Here is a 23,123-nt window from a genome sequence, read left to right as displayed (position 1 = left end):
ATTAAATTCCCGAAATATAATAATAAACCCGATAAAACAGCAATCAAATACAACCTGATTAAGACACGAGGATTTTATATTTCAGCCCCACTCAGAAAGCAACTTGTTGGTTTCGCAAAACCGAACAGTACATATATAGGAAATCATAAAACGAGGATTTCAGCTGTTGCGCATCCGAAGTGAAGTGCTTCTTTCTCTGCAACAAGTAACAAGGTATTGTCTCTCCCTACCTCTTCGCGCTGTCAATTTATTTTCCATGACCGTCTCTTTCATCTTTGCAATTTGATTTCCCTGAAAATGGGTTTCTGATTTTGCATGGACTTCCTTCATTAGAGGTAAGAAACTTCCCTACCTCATGGTGAATTATTGCTGATTAGGGTGTGTAAACTGAATTGATATATCTTAAGGTGTCTATGAATGATTAATGATCATCAAGTTAAAGTTATTGATTAGGAATTTAGGTTTAATATTTGGATGCCCTTAAGCTAATTGTTAAAATGTCTGTTAGAATCTCATTGAAGTTTTAATAAAACCAAAATATTGCTCATGAGAGATTTCTTGGTTTGAATTAGTAGTGGTAATGTTATTGTTAATCAATATTAAGGGATAGTAGTATGTGATATACTAGGTGGATCCCTGTTAAATCACCTATAGTTAAGGTATTCATTGAAACATATATAGAAAAAGGCAAACTCTTTCAATTGCCAAGGTAACCAAGTTTGATTTTTCTGCTGGATATAGTTTTTTTTTTTCCAGGCCTGTGTGTGTGCTTTATATGCTGTCAATTAATCTTTTCATGTACAATAATTTGCTCTATAGAATTTCTGATACACTGTGGGTTCAGCTGTATAAGTTAGTAGCTTAGAGGCCTTTCGAGCTATCATAATAGTCTTCTCCTTCGTTTACTTGCTAATTTCCTTCCCTATAACCTCACTGTATTTTTCTGGGTGACTGAAATTACAGATGTCTAGTTTGCTCCTATTGCTGCCCGCTTTGATATAGGCTGTATTAGGTTAATCTCTATTCATCTAGCTGAAAGTAGGTAGGTTTCTTAGTTGTTCATCTTGTGATGCACAAAGGGGATTCTAGTTGTCTTGGTGAGAAAATGGCTAATGCGCAACTCTGTTCTATTACCATTGTCATGATCATTGGTTTTCTGTTGGGGTTATGTTAAGATCCTCATTTCAGCTGGTTTTTATAACTAGGTGTTTAATTCTTGATTTGGTTATCATGGCTTTGCCCCACTGAAACCCTGCATTATGCTCAGCTAGCTAGCTTTACCTCCAGAGTCCATCCGAAGGAATTTCTGTCTCTTAAAGTTCTTTGAAATAAAGAAGAAACATTATTTTCTTGTTGTTTACTTTTCAAACTTTGGGATATAACTCTTAAAGTAAGAACTTCTACCATAAACAGTATGGGATATCAAATGTCTACTAATCATACGTCGTACAAATGTAGTTTTAAATTTTCACTATTTGATCTGTTATTCTGCAATTTTTTTGATGAGCTTTTGTGTTTTTCTCCAGGAACAAGAGACCGGAGTTTAGTACGTGAAAGAGGTATTTTATAAACCTTACAGGAAAAGAACGTTACCTTCGACGCTATTTTGTCTACTATTGTGATTCATTACTTGCCTTACCTAGTTACCTTAACGTCATATTCAATGTTACGGATAAAGTATTCGTGACAAGATTTAGTTGTGTGTGCGTTTCTTAACTTGTTTTTGCATTTAGCCTTTATTTCTCCTCATTGATCATTCTCATTTTCTTTTTGACTCATTTTGTATCAGTCAGTTTATATTTACATGAAGTTGCAGTCCTGAAAAAAAGGCTGACCAAAACATATTGCAGTCATCTTTTGTACTTAGTTTGGGGCCATCCTAAACATCCCGTTGATTAGCTGCCGAAGTAAATACTCAAATACACAAGTAAAGAACTTTGTTAGAGCACCGCAAAAAAATAAATAAGATCCTTGGAAATCTCTACTAGGGTTTTATCAGGTGATGATGAGTGCAATTTCGTTTTGATTGATTGGTGTGGTTTATTGATTATTAGTTAGTGATAATGGAGGAGCAATTCATACTAAGAGTTCCACCATCCGTGGCTGAGAAAATCGAACTTCTATTCAATGAGAATTCTGCTTCTACTTCTGAAGATAAAGCCTCCTCCTTGGATATATCATTTTTAGGTACTTCCTCTCTTAATTGATTTATTTTAGATTCTAGACTTGGGTGATACTGGTATTTGGTGAGCTAATTGTAAAATTTTTGGTTCAAACGTTGAATATAATAGATTTCAATATCAAAATGGGTGAGAAAATCTATGTGCATGTGGCTAAGTAGAGCATGTATCTGAACCACACATATAGCCAACTGAAAGGACGAGGACTTTTAAGTCACTAGTTTGGATGACTATTAGAAAAGGCTTCCCTGCTAATAGTTGCAACTTACTTATGCTGGTGTGTCAAGATCATAGATGTTGTATCTGTTAGTATAATGTTGATTGCAGTTGGGGGTTCTGAAGAGTCTGTTTGCTTGCAAATGTTCTATGGTAGTCTTAGCTATATATTTCATTGTAGTTATTAGTAGTAACCTGTTATCCTGCTCAAGATATTCATCCAACGTTGTCGGTGCTGGCTTTTTAAGAAAAGCTATTTTAGTTATATTTTTATAATTGTGGATTGGACTGGAATGATTATCATATATGTTTGAATGCATTGCTTGAGTTGCTTCTCATTTTGTCATAGTTAATTTAATATTATATCTCTGACACCATTTGACAAGTAATATCAGCAGTAATCATCTTATTGTAATTATGGGTGATTGGGGAGATAGAAATGGTAACCGCTGCGAGGATTGCCGATGTTTTGACCTAATTCCGAGCAACAATGCAGTTAGTTGGAAGAAACTTCGATGAAAAATTCTATTGACATTCTAGTTAATTCCTTTTTGCTGAGGGGATAATAATTACTGACCGACGGGCGTCACTTGTAGTCACCACAAAAGGGCCTTCGACGTCAGCCAGTTACTTCTTTAATGTCTTTGTACATTTGTGGTTCATTTAAATTTCTATTCTGTTACTGTCACCCATTCACTCAATAACTCTTAGTGGCTATCTTTTACATTATGTTGTCGTTGCCATTGCTGGGTTTGAAAAGTTAATGAGTTTGAAGATTCTAACGAACACCTTCATTTGTAGAGGATGGAAGGACCGGTACATTTGCCATTGGTGATGAACGTTTTCCTGCCTCACTCTTGGATCTTCCCGGCGTTGTCGAGTCGTACAAGACTTATGATGATACTAATCTAGTCAAGACTGCTGACATTGGTCAGGTAATACCAATTGCATTTGCTCACGTATCGTTATGGTGGCAAAGTCATTGGTTTCTTTTATAATATAAAGTTGACCTGCAACAGATAATTATGGTTAGAGAAGAGGGAGACCATTCTCCAGATGGGGTGGAGTATAGACATGGGCTCACCCCTCCGATGAGGGATGCTCGGAGGAGAAGATTTCGCAGGGAACCTGATCTAAATGTGAGCAACAATCTCATGACTTGTTAATTTCATCTTTGTTCCGACTTTATGAAGTGTCTCCCTCTGCACCCTGTGATGTGTAATTATCACTCATGTTGTTTAATTTTTGCAGCCTGAGCTTGTCCAGAGGGTAGAGAAAGATCTGTTGAACATTATGGCTGGTGGAACAGCTGGGAATATCGATATCCTTTTCTGACATTTTTGGTTGTACTTCTATTGCATTTCTGGTTATCAAAAATATTCTCGCGTGAACGGTTCTTGGATTTTGCTTAGATTAAAACTCCAGCGGTGTACGCACATTGAACATGCAGCTAATTTCATGTGTCTTTTTGGCATCAACTGATTGTGACTTATTCCTTGACCTGTAAAGTATTTTCACATGTGGAGCAAGAGGATGGTGGGGATGGAAATGCACGTGGAGCAGATCGTGGAAAAGCTGCTGCTCCTCCACCCGGAACAACAGCAGCACTAGCAGTAAAACCACCAGAGAAGGAGGAGGATCAAAAGAACAAGGAAAATGATCGAGAGCCTAATAGGAGCGACGACAGTGAAGAAGAAGATGATGACTCGGATGATTCATTGTGATTAACTTAGGGAGGTTGGTAAGTACTGGGGGTACATAACAGTTACTCTGCATGTAACATATTAGAGTAGCCCAATGGCTAATGTTGGGGCAAGATAAATGATTGAGCCACTGGGTAAAATTATTGTGTAATCATGAATTCTGTATTCTAGTGTATTTTAGGCATTATGGCAAACTCCTAAGTCCTATCTCAATCAATTATTGATTAGTTTTGAATTAGCAGCTAGTATTGTCATGTTCATCTTGTGACTATACGGTGGGCGCTGTGCAACTACTCCGTACATGTTCAACCTATATCATCATTGATCTCCTGCACTCTCATAATGAGGATTGAATCATACATAAACGATAACAGACACATATACATAAATCTTTCAATGATCATGATAGTAAGTTGCATACCTGCCCGGAAATTAAACACCGGCAGTGGCAGTAAAGTCTTCACTGACCAATCAAGTACGTCAGACACCATTAATCTATGTAGTCGGTGCAATATATATTGAGCCGTATAGACATCATGGCATGGGAACAGAATCAATAGAAATATGAAGCGATAAGATGAAAGAAAAATGGTATTCCCCCATAAGACAAGCCACAAAATGTGGCACAACTTGCTGCAAATGGAGACCGTACGTTGATATATCATACGATCCATATACGTACGTACAGGTTGACTTGATGAAAAGAGGGGGGCAATGGATCGAGCTGGGAATAAAATAGGAGGAGAGAGGACTACTTGGTACCGTACTCGTCATCAATTCCTCCTTGTTATGTGCTTTTTGCATGTTCAGAAGTAGCCAACAACAAACATTGAGCTAATATTTTAAATAGTCCCAAGTCCAATCAACGTACCTAAATCAAGCTAGCCACTGCCCATATGTAATAAGTACTATACTGCGGCTATACGGCCTAGCACTTATCTCTTTTTTTATTAACCAATTACGCGTTAATTTATATTTTATGGATATTTTTACACAGCTATAAATACAGATGCTCTTGCTCATGAACACACCAACAAGATATCTAACATTGCAATTCAGAGCAATTCAGAGAGAGAGGATGGAGAAGCAGTTAAGTAGCCTTAGAGGAAGTAGTACTTGTATTGTTCAGAAGATTATGATAAATATGGAACTTGTAGTAGTACTGCTAATGGCCTCTAATTTTAATGGAGCTTTTGCAGCTAACTGGCAACGTGCTCATGCTACATTTTATGGTGGAGGTGATGCCTCGGGAACCATGGGTGAGTTACATATCTCATCAGTATTTCTCCATTCATTACTTCAGTAGCTAAGATGCCCAAATGCAGCTTTTTTGTTAGGATGATATTGACGAACCGATGCATGTGTGGCTGCAGGGGGTGCATGTGGTTACAGGAATCTATACAACGATGGTTACGGAACCAAAACTGCTGCTCTGAGCACAGCACTCTTCAACGGTGGCAAGACATGTGGTGCTTGTTATCAGATCGTCTGTGACGCCTCTCAGGCACCCAAGAATTGTAAAAGGGGAACCTCTATTACCATAACTGCGACTAATTTCTGTCCACCAAACTACGCTCTCCCAAATAATAATGGTGGTTGGTGCAATCCACCACTAAAGCATTTCGACATGGCTCAACCTGCCTATGAAAAGATTGCCATTTATAGAGCAGGAATCGTTCCTGTCCGTTTTAGGAAGTAAGCAGCTCATATTAATGCATATTCGTCATCTATCAAACTGATGAGCAACACTTAATTCTAATTGTTTGATCTCTATTTTGCAGGGTTAAGTGCACAAGAAGGGGAGGAATGAGATTTACAATAAATGGCAGGAACTACTTTGAACTGGTGGTGATCAGCAACGTAGCCGGAGCAGGTGACATATCCAAAGTGTGGATCAAAGGAACAAAAAACAAGTACACATGGATTCCCATGACAAGGAATTGGGGTGCAAACTGGCAGAGCCTTACTTATCTCACTGGGCAGACCTTATCCTTCAAAATCCAAACCAGCAATGGTAGAGTCCGCATAGCGTATGATGTTGCTCCTTCTAATTGGAGGTTCGGACAGACCTTTTCCAGCAATGTGCAGTTCTAAATTTCTGGAGATCTTTTATGCATCTTGTCTTGAACTCTTTGTATTATCAAAAAGAGTATTATAAATGTTGTAATAATGGTATAGATTCCTTAGGTTGTGGCTAATTATATTTTAGCGCCCACCTGGCTAGTTAGTAAACATAAGATTAGATAACTCAATAAGTTAAGAGGATGGCGAGTATGGAAATGTTTGTAGCTGCAAATACTTCTCCTCCTGCACCTGCAGCATCAGTAAACAGCAAAACCACCAGAAGGAGGTTCCATAGGGTAGGATGAACGACAGAAAGCTGAACTGGAACTACGATACTGAGGAAAATAATAATGAATACCGCAATAAACTTTCCGGGGTCATCAAGAAGAACTGATGGTACCTAACAGCTACACCAACATTGTTTCGGAAGAAGGAAAAAAACATGTAATGAGTAGAGAAGCTTAATTGCAATTGTATGACCCACTTGGTCTAGAATCATTTTATAAATTAATGGAATATGGGCTTTTTCATTTCCTATGAGAATATGGATGCCAGTTAAAAAACTTAAAATTCCTGCATATATCTGAAGGTCAAAGAAATGAACGCATTAATTAAGGGACTGCGAGAAGTAAAATGTAAGAACACCATGAACCAGCAAAAGCACAAGTGGTTGTAGATTTTTTTTTTTTTTTTTTTTTGGATATTTTGACTTTGGGTCACATAAAAGTGACCAAAGTTGTGTTTGGGTCACAAAGAAATTTTAATTAGAATTTGGGTCACAGGACCGTCGTTGGCCGTATTGACCGTTACTAAAATAATGATCATTTTAATTAATTTGAATTTAGTTAACAGTGTTAGTGACTGTCTGCATGTGACTGACACGTGTACCAAGACCCAATTTTAATAACCTTAAAATCCAAATCGAGAAGCATATATTTCTTCCCCTTCTCGTCTGTGAGTTTTTTGTTGTTGCCGTAATTGATTCGATGGGCTTCGGTCTGTGTGAATTGGGCAAAGATGATGAATCAGTGAACAAGAAAGAAGGCGATTAGTTGGTTGAGATTGTAAATTAAAGAGGTCGAATTGATGGTGATGAACTGAGGGGAACAATAGGTTCAGGTTTAGGGTTTGCTGATTGATCCGAGAAACAATACAATGGGAAATGAATGGTGAATGAAAGATTTGGAGAAGAAGACTCTGTTGCTGTGAAAATTAGGGTTTGCTTTGAATTCTATTTGAATATTGGTTTGGTTTAAAAATCGATCGTAGATAGATGGTGCTGTTCTCTTGGTGATGAGTTCAGGTGGTGGTCGATGATAGACACATTTATGTGTCTAATATATCTCATTTGTGTATATCATTAGTGCTCGATTTTGTACTTATTATGGTCTTTTATGCTTTTGTAGGTGTTTTTGGATAAATAAGGCTTTGCAGCAAAATTGGCTAAAAATGTGGCCCTTGGAAATGCCCCAGAAGTGTACCGGAAATACCCCGGAGGAACCCTGAAAAAGTGCGGAAAACATCCCAGAAGAATTGCTAAAGGCACCCCTAATTTGGATAAGGGGCACCCATTTAAGGGCATGTACTAAAGGGACACCGGAACTGGATAGGGGGAGGTCATCTTCAAAATTCAAAACAAGTTTTGGCGGGAAAATGCATGCAGCGAAGAACAGTTTTGGAGATCGAATTCTGACGAGATTTTAGGAGATTCAATGGTTGTATTTGGTACGTATGGACTCTAACTGACTGAACAGGCCTGGTACGATCGATTTTAACCCAACCAGTTGGGCTGGAATGACCGGGAGAAGCAATCAAAGTCCAAAAAGGACACGTATGTTGCTGTTCACGTTCAAATATTTTGTGAGAAATTTTTGGGAGACTTTCACGCTGGATATTCATGTATCTAGTTTTGTTCAAGTCAGAAGAGTGTTTTGTGGCAATGGGATAGCTAACAGACGCGTACAGAAGAGAGAAGAAGATAGAAACCCGTAACTCGCAGAGAAGAGAAATAGGAGATTTCATCGGGATTTGATGACCCTGTTGAGTTATAAAAAGGTTGGGTCGAGTCATAAAAGGGGTTAGAAACCCTTAGGAGAGAGCTTAGATTCCAGGAGAGCCGAGGAGAAGCGATTACAGAGAAGACAGTGTTGCTGCTGCTGCTGCCATTGAAGATCCTGAAGAACACGAAGAACAGACTCGCAGAGTCCGTCGTTCTTCAACAGTCTTAATTTCAATACCCAGTGTCGTTGTTTTACATCACTTGGCTTGTATCGTTTATTTTCAGCCTTTTCCACTTTGTAACAGTGACGCTGTAACACTTTTACAGCGTTGTAAATTCCTGTTTCATCTTATATTCATCAATAAAAACACCTAATTTAGCCATGAATTTATCTTGTGAGTGTGTTTTTGGGATGAGGAGCTAAACCCATTAGCCGAGACGACAGAGGAAGCCATTGACACAAAATTTATTGGTATAATTCTAATTTTTCTATTTATTTGCAATATTATTATTTAATTATTTGCATGAATTGAATTTGAATTATTAGTTTTTATTGAATAATTGTGAATTAACTTGATGAAGCATGCTGGGTTTTAATAACTTTTGATGTTTTATACTTTTTGATTACAATTATTACTTCAAAAACATATTTGAGGCAAATATTAGAATTGATTTTAAAGATAGAATTGCATAAAAACTATTTAGAGTTTACTATTTATTTGGTTAATGGTGGAATCCTAGTCTTGGTAATTTTCTCTAAACTTGAATTATTTTATTTATTTTCCTTTTTAAATTAAATCTAAAAAAAAAATTGTTTTCTTCAAAAGTCTGAAAAGACCCTTTTTACCACTATTACAATCACTATTTGAAAATACATCAGTCGATGTTGATGGGTTTTGATTTGTATTTATTTTGAATCTGAGGAAGAACAAAGAAGATGTAAAAGTTAGCAGTTGTGGTTGCAGAAAATGGCTAGAGTTTTGGTCATGTTAATTGATGTTGCTACACAAACTAAACATAAGAAATTGGGATCAGGTTATTCCCATAACCTCGACATGGAGCAAAAATGGTTTGATGTGCTTACATTTTTCTCGACGCATAACTTCAATTGGGGTCTTGTATTCTGTAATTAGTGGATTTTTATCTCTGGTTTTTATTTTTTGACATTGAAGATGAAGATTCGTTAGGTTTGTGAAGATTCGTTCGGTTTAGTTAGTAAAACTAGGAAATTGTTAAGGTCAGTTTAGTAATTTCAGGATATAACAGAGTTCTCAAACGGTCAACGCGGTCAATAATGGTCATGTGACCCAAACTCTAATTAAAATTTTTGGGTGACCCAAACGCAACTTTGATCACTTTTCTGTGACCCAAAGTCAAAATATCCCTTTTTTTTTTCTCGGTCAATAAAATTCATTAAAAAAGCAAAAATATGTACAAGGCTAAGACCATGATAGTCCAGCTAGCCAATATGGGTCTATTTGAAACAAAAATAAATTTTATTTTAGAGCAAGTCTTACGGTGGAATTCATCCATCTTCCATCTTCCACGCCACCTCAGCAGTTGGAATTGGGATGGAAGCGCAAGTGTAATGGTGGAATAGTAGAAACGATATTCTTAATGGAACTAAAAAAACGCAATTAAGAATGAAGCTTTTTTTTTCAGCCGTTAGATTTCAACAACTCATTTTAAATCTATGGATAAAAAAACGCAATTCTTAATTGCGTTTTTTTAGCTCCATTCTTAATTGCGTTTAACGCTATTCTTATTGGCGTTCAGATGGATTCCACGAACCCTTACACGAAACCAATGAACCTTGCTTGGATTTTCTGTGGAAGACCCCAACTTGGAAGCCACTAGACTTGACATTCCATGGTTTTTCCACACTTGGAATAATTTGGATTCCACCATAAGACTTGCTCTTACCAGGCCATTCCACAGACCGGATGAACTCTGGCCTACCTTCAAAAAAACTCATAAATATTCTCAGCCAACAAACAAGCTCGTTTGGCCAAGTTATCTGCAAAAAAATTAACTTCCCTGTAACTGTGCACATAGCGTATATTGTCATAAACTGCACAAGCCATCCTCCACTTCTGAGTTAAATCCCAAGGTAATTCACCTTACTGAAAAGCTTGTATTGCAACTCATAGAGCCCGACCTTACACAAATCCTCTTCGTATTCCATCTCTTTGCAAGCATCAGACCATAAATAACACAAGTGGTTGTAGATCACTACCAAGTTATTGGTATGTGGATTAGAGATTGTATCAGATATTCCTTCTTTGACTATCTGTTTTTACCTAAAACATATGCCAGTTATACTTATTGATGAGATACAATACCATGACCTGAATTCACAATGTCCACTGAGTATCTACTACCGATCAACAATGTCCACTGATTAGTTTTAATTGTAGTGCAGTAGTCATGTTTGCTTTGCTGATAAGGTACAGCTGCTATGTAAGTACTAGGTACATGTGCATCGATACGGTCATTGATACTGTGTCTGTTATCTGGATCAATTTTTAAGTTCCTGATATGCCTGTTTAGGCATTTACCAATAGTGGTGGGCATGAAAGAAGACCTGGCTGACCTAATGCAATACGTCAGATACGTAACCAGATTATGCATATACTCGGTGCAGAATACATATATAGTCGTATAGGCTCCATGATATGCATGTGACAGAATTAATATACTAGTACGGAATGTGGATGGTAAACGCCCCCACATGACAAGCCACAAAATGTGGCATGATTTGCTACATGATGAGATTGTTATCCATATAATATGATAAATCGAGGGTTGACCCGAAGAGAGGGACAACGAATAGAGCTGGAAATCGAATTTCGCCAGACGCCAGAAAGCTGAAAATCGTTGGGCGAAATTTTCAGTCATCATAAACTTCTCCGCGTTATCAGCTTTTGCATGTTCAGCTCAACAGCAGCAAAGCAACAAACATTAAGCTGATTATTCAACCAAGACTTCCTGCACAGTACCTAAATTAAGTAATGCAAGTACCACTAATAATTCGTATATATGACCTAGCACTTATATGCCTGTTTCCAATTATCATTTATCAATAATGAATTTCTTATCTATATGCTGCGTATATAAATACATTAACAACATGAAGAGCTAAGATATCTGAGTTGCTAGCTATCTATTGAGAGAAAGAGAGAGACAGAGAATGGAGAAGCAGTTGAGTATAGTTAGAGGTACTTTGAGCAGGATGAAGATACCTGTGGTACTGGTATTTGGACTGCTACTGTCATTTAATTTTGATGCAGCACATGCAACTAATAACTGGCTACGAGCTCATGCTACGTTTTATGGTGGAGGTGATGCCTCAGGAACCATGGGTGAGTTGTGATATATCATATTATCATATATGATCGTTGTATCTGACAAACTACTTTGTTCAATGCATATATTTGTGTTAGATTTTTTATTTGGTTTATTGATATATGAATATGTAAAATTTCTGCAGGGGGTGCATGTGGGTACACGAATCTATACAATGATGGATATGGGACTAATACTGCTGCATTAAGCACATCACTCTTTAACGGTGGCAAGTCATGCGGTTCTTGTTATCAAATTGTCTGCGACTCCACTCAGGCTCCCAGAAATTGTTTAAAGGGAACATATATTACCATAACTGCAACTAATTTTTGCCCACCAAACTACGCTCTCCCAAATAACAATGGTGGTTGGTGCAACCCTCCACTGCAGCACTTCGACATGGCACAACCTGCCTTTGAAAAGATTGCCATCTATAGGGCAGGAATCGTCCCCGTCCTCTTCCGAAAGTAAGCTTTATTATACACATCCACTGATCCGAGTTAACATGCTATATTGGTGTACCAAAAAACATAAGTGCTTGGTTTCTAATTCTGAAATGTATGTTGCAGGGTTAGATGCAGAAGAATTGGAGGGATGAGATTTACGATAAACGGAAGGAACTACTTCGAACTGGTGGTGATAAGTAATGTTGCAGGAGCAGGTGACATAACAAAAGTGTGGATTAAAGGTTCCAAGGACAAGTACACATGGTTACCCATGGCAAGAAATTGGGGTTCAAACTGGCAGAGTCTTACATATCTTACAGGGCAGAGCTTATCCTTTAAGATTGAGACGAGTGATGGTAGACAACGCATTGCCTTTGACGTTGCTCCCTACAATTGGTACTTCGGCCAGACATTCTCAAGCAATGTTCAATTTTAAATATCTGCGTTTCTTTTTCTTTTTCAACTTTTCTATGGATAGTGGTTACCCCTGTATGTTAAAAAAGGTAATACACAAAGGGTGTATCAGTATAGGTTTCTTGGATTGCGGCTAATTATGTAGCGCCCACCTTGTGAGCTGGTGTAAGTAAGATTAAGCAAAATGATTGATTTTTCAATCTCTTGTACTTAATGGAGATACTGTTGTGTGCCATAATGGCAACTGCAAGATGAAACTTAGCTTATATAAAGACAACTCTCTTTATTAATGTTTAGAAAATCTCTCATAACTAAACACAAGCTCTAATCTTGCTCATATGATCAACCACAACTTTGGTGATCATATATATATAGAACTATGACTTCCTTTTCCTAGTCCTATTACCTTATTACATGTCTTTCCTTTTCTTAGAACTAGATGACTTCTAATTCCCTTAGGATTACATCAATTTCCTAATCTTGTCCTAATCAACTTGTTAGTGACTTCTATGTTGAAGTTAATCCAACATTCTCCCCGTTAAGCTTCAACCTTACCCGTGACATATCTTGTACTCCAATCAGTTGTCTCATTTCTTCAAACTTGATCCGAGCTAATGCCTTTGTCAATATATCTGCTTTCTGCTCAGTTCCTGGTATGTGTTCAACGTTGATGATCTCCTTCTCGATACATTCTCGTATGAAATGATACCTTTTGTGAATGTGTTTCGTCTTCCCATGAAACATTGGATTTTTATGAGTGCTATTGCAGATTTATTATCAATTCTGATGAGAATTTGTTCTGTATCTCTTCCTTTGATTTCACCCAAAATATCTTGAAGCCAGATTGATTGTTTAGTTGCTTCTGTTGCGGCCATGAACTCAGCTTCGCATGATGACAGAGCTATTGTGTCTTGCTTCTGTGAACACCATGTAATAGGTGCTTCTCCTAGATAAAATATATGACCAGTTGTACCTTTTCCATCATCTTGGTCAATATTATGACTGCTGTCACTATACCCAACAATTCCTTTTGATCCTCCTCGACCATACTTCAATCCACAGCTGATTGTTCCTCTTAGATATCTCAATATCTGCTTTATTACATCACCATGAGACTTGCGTGGACTCTGCATATAACGGCTTGCTACTCCCACAGAGAAAGCCAAATCTGGTCTTGTGTGTAATAAGTATCTAAGGCATCCAACATTTCTTCTATAACTTGTTGGATCAATCTCTGCTTCTTCTTGTGCCTTTGAAACTTTAAGTCCAAACTCCATTGGTATCTTCGTTGGATTACAAGTTTCAAATCCTGCTTCTTTCAGAATTTTCCTTGCATAAGCTTCTTGTTTAATCTGAATCCCATCTACTCCTTGATGGACTTCTATGCCAAGGTAATAAGTGAGTTTTCCGAGGTCTGACATCTCAAACTTTGATGACATTTCTCTCTTGAACTCATTGATCACCTTAAGGGAATTGCCAGTCAAAAATAGATCATCTACATAGACTGCAATCACAAGAAGTGTTCCCTTTTCTTCTCTTCTGTATACTGATGTTTCTTTAGAGCACTTAACAAATCTGATTTCTCTTAAGATTTGATGTAACTTTGTATTCCAGGCTCGAGGATCTTGTCTTAGACCATATAGAGCTTTTGATAACTTATAAACCTTATGCTCTTGTCCTTTTACTTCAAAACCTTCTGGTTGTTCAACATACACATCTTCTCGCAATTCACCATGTAAGAATGTTGTCTTAACGTCTAAGTGGTGAATTTCCCATGAGTTTGATGCAGCTTCTGCTATTAAGAGACGAATTGTCTCTAGTCTAGCAACTGGTGCGAAAACTTCATCAAAGTCTATTCCTGATTCTCGTACATATCCTTTAGCTACAAGCCTTGCTTTGTATTTATTAACAATACCATCAGCATTCCGTTTTATTTTGAAGATCCACTTAATACCAATCACTTTTACCCCACCTGGCTTATCAACTAGAAACCAAGTCTTGTTTCTGTTGATTGAAATAATTTCTTCTCTACATGCTTGTGTCCATTTAGTCGAGACCTTTGCTTCCTGAAAATTCCTTGGTTCATCATTAACAGAAAGTAGCATAATCTCACATTCTTCTGCAGCTTGAAGAACATAATCCTCCAGATACTGTGGCTTTTGTATCTGTCTTGTTGATTTTCGCAGTGGTGGGATAGCTTGAGCTTCTTGGTTTTCTTCTTCTTCTTCTTCTACGTTATTCTCAGTGTTTTCAATATTCTCTTCTTCTTCTTGATTAACATCATTGTTTCCATTGGTATTGATGATTATGGATCCTTCGCCTTCATCAATTACTTGACCCTATCTCATGTGAGACATTCCTGGATCCCTACTTGGTCCATCATTAGTTCTTTCCAGTTCCAATGTGTTGTCTCATCAAACACCACGTCGCGACTTACTACCATTCTGTTGTTGCTTTTGGAAAACCTTGACGCGTTTGTTTCCCAACTAAACATGATTCACAGATCCTTGATTCATCGTTTATCTGTGGTAGCCCTCGAACCATCTTGTTCTGAGACATAGTTTTTAAGGTTCTGAAACTTATGTGTCCTAACCTTGCGTGCCACTTCCATGTCTGATCTTCCAGTCTCATATTCAGACACAATGGCCTTCCAATCATGAGACTTATCTTGTAGAGTCTATTCTGTGAGCGTGAGACTCTAACTACAAGTCTTCCACTTGGGTCATGAACTGTTAGATAATCTTGTCGCATTCTAACATCACATCCAACTTTTGTAGCTTGTCCTAAACTTAGAATGTTGCTTTGTAAGTTTGGGATGAAGTAGATGTTTGTGACAAGCTTCTGTTCTCCGGTCTTGCTCTGAAATAGAATTGATCCTTTCCCTTCAATTTCTACAGAAGATCCATCCCCAAACTTCACTTGTCCTTTGATTTTCTCATTGAGGTCAGAAAAGTAGTGTCTCTTACCAGTCATGTGATTGCTGGCTTCATTATCTAAATACCAGATTCCTTCTTCTCCATCCTTTGATTCGTAGTTCTTTGGTATTAGTTTCCCTTCGTTTAAGAATACAACTTCGTGCATGAAAAGAGTTGTATCTGCTTCCCTTGTTTCATTCTTGTTTGCTTCTTCCATCTTTTGTATTCTTTCAGGGTATACAGAGGAGAAGTGTCCTGGTTTATCACATCTGTAACAAATAATGTTTGATCTATCCTTCTTTTCTTTCCCTTGGTTTTGATCATTCTGACTTGTTGTTCTATCTTGTGAGTTAAACCTTCCTCCCCTTCCTTGGCCTCTGTTTACTCTACCACCTCTTCCACGACCTCTTCCTCTTGTCGCAGAGTTTTGTTGGTAAGAGTTTGTGTACAAGAGTTTTCCTTGAGTTTCTCCATTGTTTTCTTCATCAAGGATTCTCTCTTCATATGCTTTCAATCTTCCAATTATATCTTCATATCTAGTCTTCTTTAAATCTAAGACTTGTTCGAGAGAAGCTATGATATGAATATACTTGGATCTTGGTAAACTATTGAGAAATTTATTTACCAGTTTATCTTCATCAATGGATTGTCCAAGTGACGCAACTTTTGAGGCTATTTCTGATAGCTTTCCTGCAAAGCTATCAATAGTATCAGTGTCTTTCATCTTCATTCTTTCAAATTCAGACATTAAGGTTTGCAGACGGGCTTCTTTAACTCGATCAGCTCCGAGATTACGTGCCTTTATTGCATCCCAAATTTTCTTTGAAGTTTCCTGTTCACCAACTTGTAGAACAAGACATTCTGGTATTGCTTGAAAGAGTAATCCAATGGCAACATTGTTTTTGTCTGGGTCCAATGTACCACGATCAATTGTTTCCCACACCTTGTAGATTTTCATCAGTACCTTCATTCTCATGGCCCATACTGTGTAGTTTGTGGCTTTGAGGATTGGAACTTGTATTGATGGTGGCGTGAACTGTTTTGCACCCACAATGGTGGTTTCGTTTTCCATGGCTCAGAAACAAGCTCTGATACCAATTAATGGCAACTGCAAGATGAAACTTAGCTTATATAAAGACAACTCTCTTTATTGATGTTTAGAAAATCTCTCATAACTAAACACAAGCTCTAATCTTGCTCATATGATCAACCACAACTTTGGTGATCATATATATATATATAGAACTATGAATTCCTTTTCCTAGTCCTATTACCTTATTACATGTCTTTTCTTTTCTTAGAACTAGATGACTTCTAATTTCCTTAGGATTACATCAATTTCCTAATCTTATCCTAACCAACTTGTTAGTGACTTCTATGTTGAAGTTAATCCAACATGCATTAATGTAAAAGTTGATCACATTTTTTCTACACCCATTTATTGGAAAGAGTAACTGAGCTCATCAAAAATATAGCATAACTCAGTGGGTGCACAGAGAAAGTTAGTAACTCGACCAGAAGGAATCAACCAGTGGAGGCCAATTAGATATAACACTGAATGAGGACCATATGTGCAGCTCGAGTCTGTTCATTTCTCATTACGGTTAATTTATTAGTCGTCCCAAATGTAATCTCGTCCGAAATAGCAATCCCAGACACCCTCAGCAAAATTATGTACCCTTGATGAGACGATCTGTTGTTCCTCTTCTTCAAGACAATCACCACCAACTTTATCATTACTATTGTCGTTTTCAGTATCCCTTTCCAGCTCCTGTTTCTTGTTCCCTTTCATAACTACTTTCACTCTCAAATGATGGCAATTTTCATTTTCTACATGTTTATCCAGTTCACCATCTACTAGTGAAACAGGACTTGCTTCAACAACATCCTCCATGAAGAATGAAAATTGATTACCGTAACTTCGTTGTTGTTGACGAGCTTGATCTCCTCTCATTTCCTCTTCAAAATTTGCAATTCCTCTATCCCAGTCACCCTGGTGATGATAATTCCCTGATGACAATAAGAACTGATAAGCAACTGTAATGCATATTCCAGTGGAGAAAAGGAGGGGAAAGAAGAATCTGAAAACCTCTAAAACCTGGGGGCATGTTAAGATCACCACAACAGTCAGAAGAGTTACACAGAAAACAAGGAACACTATGATGCCAAGGCTGTTCCAGTGAACAGATTGCCTAATGTGGCTTCTGATAGTTTTCAGACCAAGTAAGTTAGTCCTCATACTGGCTAAGCTTTGAGTAAGGATGTTAGTAGGAAGAGGAGAATGGGGTCAGATGTGTTATGAAAGTATAAACACTGCTAAGAAGTTTTATAAACTTGACAAAAAGTACCAAAAGATATGAAAGACCTCTTCTTTCTTTCTTTTTGAGGCTTTTTGAATTAGTGGAAGCTGAGTTGTGATCCAAAGAACATTTTGCTTTTCTTTTAAGAGAGATAGACAAATACATATTAAATACTGCAAAATAGTTTACTTTGCAAAAACAAATGGATAAGCAGATGCTGGGAATTTCTTCACATTGAAGCCACAATTGTTCCATACCTTGTTACTACAAATGAAGAAGGATATATATTCATGGATGGAGTCATGGACAACCAAAAAGAAATGCTCTTTATCTAATGCTAGATCTACTCTGATCTAGTAATTTGCCATGAAGCCATCATGAAAACCAAAAGTTATTTGGAGACGGTTACCCACTAGTCCACCACTACCCATTAAAATGACTTCCAATAGAGAAAATTTCAATTGCTAAAGATCAGATACAGAAATGGCTAATTAAAATCCTTCCACTGCAAGGGAATATATTCTATGTAACAATACAGAATAATACAGATTAAAACCTAAAAAGAAATTAGACGGTTAATGGAACTCCATTCAGACAAAAAAAGAAAATAACAAAAACAAAAGAATATGGGGAATATAACGTGAAATGCAGTACGAGCACCATTCATACACAAATAGGCATTACCACGAGTTCCACATCCTCGAATGGTCAGCTTCCATATACTCACTGATTTTGATCGGTGATGCCTGTACGGCGGGAAAGCAGCACTATCCAGATAGAATATCAAGGAAACACTACCAAATCCATGTTAACCCCATTTGAGAGATCTGTTTACTGTATAGCTTTTACACTAAGCACTGCGAGCAGTAGATCCAGAAACCATTGATAGCCCATGAAATTAAGGGTGTGACGGGGCAGGCAACTCGAAAGACGAAACCCACATGAGCTATCTCCGCATACCACGTTGGCGTTCTCGTCTACGGAATCGCTCAAGCATGAATTGATCTGTTGCAGCTTGCCTCCGACCTGCTGCATCTGTATTAGCCGTGTCCGTAGGTTTTGTACTAGCATCATTATCCTGTGTGCTTTTATCCTTGTACAGCTCTGGATGTTCTGCACAACAAATTTTGTTATTTTGAAGCAATTCAAGGGCAAGCAAAGAACTCAAAGTAGGAACACCTATTGTATCCACTTATAAGTAACTTCTGCAATTTTATAAATTGTGTGATAGATGTCCACAAATAGTTTCATAAAAATAACTACACAGGATTTTTGAACAGCCAAGATACACACCTTTCCGAAGTTTTTCTGCATAGTCCTTGCCACGTTGGAAAAAATCTGCACTATAACTTGCGGGGATGCTAGACTCTGTCTTCGTCCGGCCAGCCAGCCTCTTTTCCTGCAAAAGCTTTTTGGCAGCCTCTGTTTCTTCAATATTCCTCAATTTGTATCTACGAAATTAGAAAGAAAAGGACTTACCTATCAAACACAGGAGAATAGACAAACTGAACTGATCATCAATTAGAATGAATTAACCAGGTATCTCTGCTCAAAAACATGGTAATATGGCATGCTCATGGTCTAAGCTGAACTGTTATGAATGACCAAACACAGACAAAGAGCAGAAAAAACATACTCGATGGGAAGCTGAACTTCCGCTATCCCAGTAGTCCACTGAGTAGAGCTTTCTTCTGAGTTCCTCTTTTTCACCTGAACAAAAGAGAAGCTGATGTTCAAAATAGTGGTGTACATTACCCACTATGGTCCTTGTCATATTGAAGGAAAACATGATCATCAAGATATCATACTACAATATAGTTGGAGAATTTGAATCGCCTAATACACAAGTTAATCATCTTCTTCTCTCATTATTCATTAAGCCAAGAATCAATATCACAAACCCATTTCTTAAAATCAAAAACCAACACACCAATATCAACAATGCTACAGCACAATTCAAAACTATTTTAAAACACGAACTGGAAAAACCCAGTAACTGGATTAGGATACTGGTTCAACATGCATGTTGCTGTACAAGATGTTGCTGTACAAGGAAACAACTTTGGACTTTGAGTGCCAAGAAACAGACCTAACCACGCTACTGGGACTCGTTGGACCAAAACAATTAGGAATTTAGGATAATAACTTCGAAAGCTCACACTAAACCAAACTATTTATAGCTTCATATATGCATCTTTTGGAACTGTGAGTTTAACTTAAGGTGGAGTAATCTCTCAAATCCATTCCACTTTCAGCGGCAAATCAGAGCGCAAACAAGTGTGTGCAATTGTTATCTCTATTCCATTACCTACATAGAGGGAGAAGGACTTGATTATTGAAGTCGAAGTTATATATAGATTAAAAAAAAATAGCAGTGTTCTTGTCTGAGTCACAGTTTCAGTGTTACGTCTCATCAACTCAATGTCACTCATGTACTTAAAACTAGCTGGTATACTAGCATGCACACAAAGATCAAAAAAATTCATCGAAACAAAATATAAGTCTAACCTAAAATACTAGCATGATCAACAATGAAATACTTTCTTACAATCAGATTACAATATCTACAACTCACCTTAAGATGGTCCGGAATAACATATAGTTCATCCTCAGCACGTTTTAAATCATTCTCAACTTTATCAACATCCTCAATTTGCTTCCCCTTGTTCTTTGCCATTTCTTGTTCAATATACTTTACCCTGTTCACCATAGAATCACGGAATCACTCACTAACTACATATGCATAAATCATCTAAAATCGACAACAAAATGAATATATTCTTACATATTTGGATCTTCATCCAATACAGCAGTTTCTTGAGCAAATGTATCTTGTAAAACCAAATCTTCCTCTCCATCTCCTCCTTCATTATTTTTTTCACTTTGCTTTGGAGCAACACTATCTGTCTGTAAACTAGGTAAGGCTGGAATCCCTGATTTCCTCTCCCTTTGTTTCTGAAGAAATTTAATTTCCTCTAATGCCAATCTGAAAAATTAAAACCCTAAGCCCATTAGAAAACACAAATATGTGTAAAAACGAAGAGTACACATACAAAGTAATAATCAATCAGAAATAGACTACCTACAAATTACATCTATATGCAATTAAATACAAAACCCTAGGTGTTCGGTTTTTGAAAGAACTAAAAAAGAGGTCAAGAATAGACAAAAGTTACCTCCTTTCTTCTTCATCCTCTTCTTCTTCTTTGGACTGATTCTTCTTAGATTCTTCATCTTCTTCGTCTTCGTGAGTTCTTTTCCTTCTGAAGTTTTTCGTCTTCGTCGACATTGATTCCTAGAGTTGTTAGAGAGACAGAGAAAATCCGAAAATCCTTCTGAAAGTTCTTTTTACTAGTCAAGAGGTTACACGTACGATACACTCTTACACTCCCAGGGATGAGTATATAATTCTAAAATATAAAGGAGTGTAGTATAAATAAAGTAGCAAATAGGGGGATGTATTTTGAAAATTACACCGGAAGCATAAGACCAGGTTTTTTATTCGGACGCACGAAGTTTATTGGCTCTAGCTCAACCACTAGGAATCACGACTGCCTTAACTGCAGAAACCTGGACTCTGCATCAAGAACAGCAATAGGAAGGCAACGGCCAAGAATCCTCTTTGAAACAGATTTAGAGAACCTTCTGGGATTCATCAATTCCTCCACCCCACCACCTTGGCATATATCGGGAATGATAGAAGAAATAAAAACCAAATTTCGACAAATCCCACAGGCATCTATTCAGCACAACTACAGGGAAGGAAATCAAGCGGCAGACGGGTTAGGCAACTTGTCATGTGCCTTCTTGAGTTATTGTGTGAGGGTGCCCTCATCATCATCCCGCCTGCCTAAATAATGTTGCCAGCCGTTTAGTTACTGGTCCAGTTGAGCCTGCGTGCTCTTGACAGGTGTCTTATTCGGGTTAGTCACTTAATTTAGGGTTTCCTTTTCTATTAGTCAGTATTTAAGCTGTAATAATACTGTTTAAGAACTTAAGTTGATATTAATGGAGTGTTAAACAGGGCTGCTACGGCAGAGTTACTAATTACGGTCTCAATTCCGTTCATTTATTGTTAAACCTTTCTCGATTTGTACTAGATCAGTATAATTGGCATCAGAGCCATTCCTTCCTATCCATCATGGTACTTCCAACTTGCAAAGATCTAAATGATACTAACAATCGACAGCAGATTGAACTCGATTCTTTACATCAAAAAGTCAATAATCTTGCTCTGCAACTTAGTACTACAGCTACTAAGGAAGATTTCTAGTTATTAAAGGTTGAAATTCAACAAGAGATGCAGTCTCAGCTACAATTTTTTTTTTCAAATCGAGATCTGCAACGAGACCAAAATGGATCTCAGGGTTCTACTGGTGGTATGTAAAATCAAGCTGAGGGGTCTAACTTTCAGGGTGGTAGAGACAATTCGCAGCAATACCATATTCCCAAGATCGACTTTCCTCGATTCGATGGTGAGAACCCAAAGAGTTGGCTTCAAAAATGTGAGTATTATTTCCATATGAACAATATTCAGGATAACCATAAGACAAAGATGGCTGATATTCACTTGGACGGCAAAGCAATTAAATGGTATGATAACTTCTGTCTGAATCGAACCCATATTTCTTGGAAATATTTCTGTGATATTGTTTGTGTTCGACTCGAAAATCCTGCTCATGATAATATTGTTGGATTATATAATAAATTGTCTCAATTAACCACTGTGGATGCATACTTTGAGAATTTGAGTATTTGAAGGCTTTATTTCTCAGTCTTCATAAGGATTTTCCTGAGTCCTATTTTATTTCTAGTTTTATTGGAGGGTTGGAAAAAGAGCTTAGAGGGTATGTTCTCATGTTCCAACCCACTACCTTACTTCATGCTTTCTCACTGGCTAGAATGCAGGAGAAGGCTCTCCTTATCCAACAAAGAGACACTAAGCCTACTCAACGACCATTTACTACTAATTTTACTACCACCAAGTCTTTCCAACCATTCCCACAACCTCCAAAATCCTTACCAGTGCCTACAACACCACTTCAACAAACTTCACAACCCAAATCTAATTCCATTTTGCCTTTAAAGAAATTGACTCCTGAACAAGTACAAGCTAGAAAGGCCCGGGGCTTATGTTTTAACTGTGATGATTACTACAGAAGAGGTCACATTTGCAAGAAACAATACTTATTTGTACTCATCGGTGAAGAGGTTGAGGAGAATTCTGAAGAGGGTTTGGCAACCGATCATGACATAGAACAAGATTCTCCCATTGAGAGTGACATGGAAATCTCCCTACATGCTCTTACAGGAAGTGCAGCTGGTGACACTATTAGAATTCCTGGATTTATTAAGAAAAAATTAATATCCATTCTTATAGACACAGGTAGTACTCACAGTTTTATTGATTCAGCTTTGGCAACTTCTTTACAATGCCCAATTGAACAAACTGCTAGTTTGTTGGTCACTGTGGCAAATGGTGATAAAAATGTTAGTTCAGGGGTATGCTCTCAGTTAGAATGGACTATGCAAGGCCATAAG

At 37.6% G+C, this 23,123-nt stretch overlaps 5 protein-coding genes across 7 annotated transcripts; 3 read left to right on the top strand and 2 right to left on the bottom strand.

The window, feature by feature from the left end:
- Positions 1 to 144: 144 nt before the first annotated feature.
- On the top strand, positions 145 to 4,337 carry LOC113347099 (transcription initiation factor TFIID subunit 7-like). 2 transcript variants are annotated; one of them, XM_026590688.1, is made up of 7 exons: positions 145 to 213; positions 1,527 to 1,559; positions 2,055 to 2,187; positions 3,198 to 3,331; positions 3,416 to 3,535; positions 3,648 to 3,717; positions 3,915 to 4,337. In XM_026590688.1, exons 3-7 carry the CDS (start codon positions 2,064 to 2,066, stop codon positions 4,118 to 4,120), a joined length of 654 nt encoding a protein of 217 aa, XP_026446473.1. In that variant the 5' UTR covers positions 145 to 213; positions 1,527 to 1,559; positions 2,055 to 2,063; the 3' UTR covers positions 4,121 to 4,337. The 2 variants fall into 2 exon arrangements, with proteins under 2 accessions (XP_026446473.1, XP_026446474.1); XM_026590689.1 differs by lacking the exon at positions 145 to 213 and adding an exon at positions 264 to 335.
- An 810-nt stretch (positions 4,338 to 5,147) lies between these two features.
- On the top strand, positions 5,148 to 6,686 carry LOC113347098 (putative expansin-A17). Its single transcript, XM_026590687.1, has 3 exons — positions 5,148 to 5,358; positions 5,473 to 5,794; positions 5,881 to 6,686. Exons 1-3 carry the CDS (start codon positions 5,178 to 5,180, stop codon positions 6,191 to 6,193), a joined length of 816 nt encoding a protein of 271 aa, XP_026446472.1. The 5' UTR covers positions 5,148 to 5,177; the 3' UTR covers positions 6,194 to 6,686.
- Positions 6,687 to 11,326: 4,640 nt separating this feature from the next.
- LOC113353021 (putative expansin-A17) lies at positions 11,327 to 12,589 on the top strand. Its single transcript, XM_026596743.1, has 3 exons — positions 11,327 to 11,524; positions 11,653 to 11,974; positions 12,077 to 12,589. Exons 1-3 carry the CDS (start codon positions 11,353 to 11,355, stop codon positions 12,387 to 12,389), a joined length of 807 nt encoding a protein of 268 aa, XP_026452528.1. The 5' UTR covers positions 11,327 to 11,352; the 3' UTR covers positions 12,390 to 12,589.
- Positions 12,590 to 16,555: 3,966 nt separating this feature from the next.
- On the bottom strand, positions 16,556 to 17,690 carry LOC113353020. Of its 2 annotated transcripts, none has more exons than XM_026596741.1 (2): positions 17,372 to 17,690; positions 16,556 to 17,292 (listed from the first exon to the last, which is right to left on the bottom strand). In XM_026596741.1, the coding sequence occupies exons 1-2, from the start codon at positions 17,388 to 17,390 to the stop codon at positions 16,895 to 16,897; spliced, it is 417 nt and encodes a 138-aa protein (XP_026452526.1). In that variant the 5' UTR covers positions 17,391 to 17,690; the 3' UTR covers positions 16,556 to 16,894. The 2 variants fall into 2 exon arrangements, with proteins under 2 accessions (XP_026452526.1, XP_026452527.1); XM_026596742.1 differs by having other exon boundaries at positions 17,381 to 17,689.
- A 357-nt stretch (positions 17,691 to 18,047) lies between these two features.
- Positions 18,048 to 20,946, bottom strand: LOC113347097 (protein COP1 SUPPRESSOR 2-like). The gene is made up of 6 exons (XM_026590686.1): positions 20,759 to 20,946; positions 20,368 to 20,568; positions 20,158 to 20,281; positions 19,219 to 19,292; positions 18,876 to 19,033; positions 18,048 to 18,695 (listed from the first exon to the last, which is right to left on the bottom strand). The coding sequence occupies exons 1-6, from the start codon at positions 20,869 to 20,871 to the stop codon at positions 18,529 to 18,531; spliced, it is 837 nt and encodes a 278-aa protein (XP_026446471.1). The 5' UTR covers positions 20,872 to 20,946; the 3' UTR covers positions 18,048 to 18,528.
- Positions 20,947 to 23,123: the final 2,177 nt, after the last annotated feature.

The sequence above is a fragment of the Papaver somniferum genome, chromosome 2 (assembly GCF_003573695.1).
Source record: "Papaver somniferum cultivar HN1 chromosome 2, ASM357369v1, whole genome shotgun sequence".
Classification (NCBI taxonomy): domain Eukaryota; kingdom Viridiplantae; phylum Streptophyta; class Magnoliopsida; order Ranunculales; family Papaveraceae; genus Papaver; species Papaver somniferum.
Note: the sequence above shows the minus strand (reverse complement) of the source record. Positions and strands in the feature narration are given on the sequence as shown.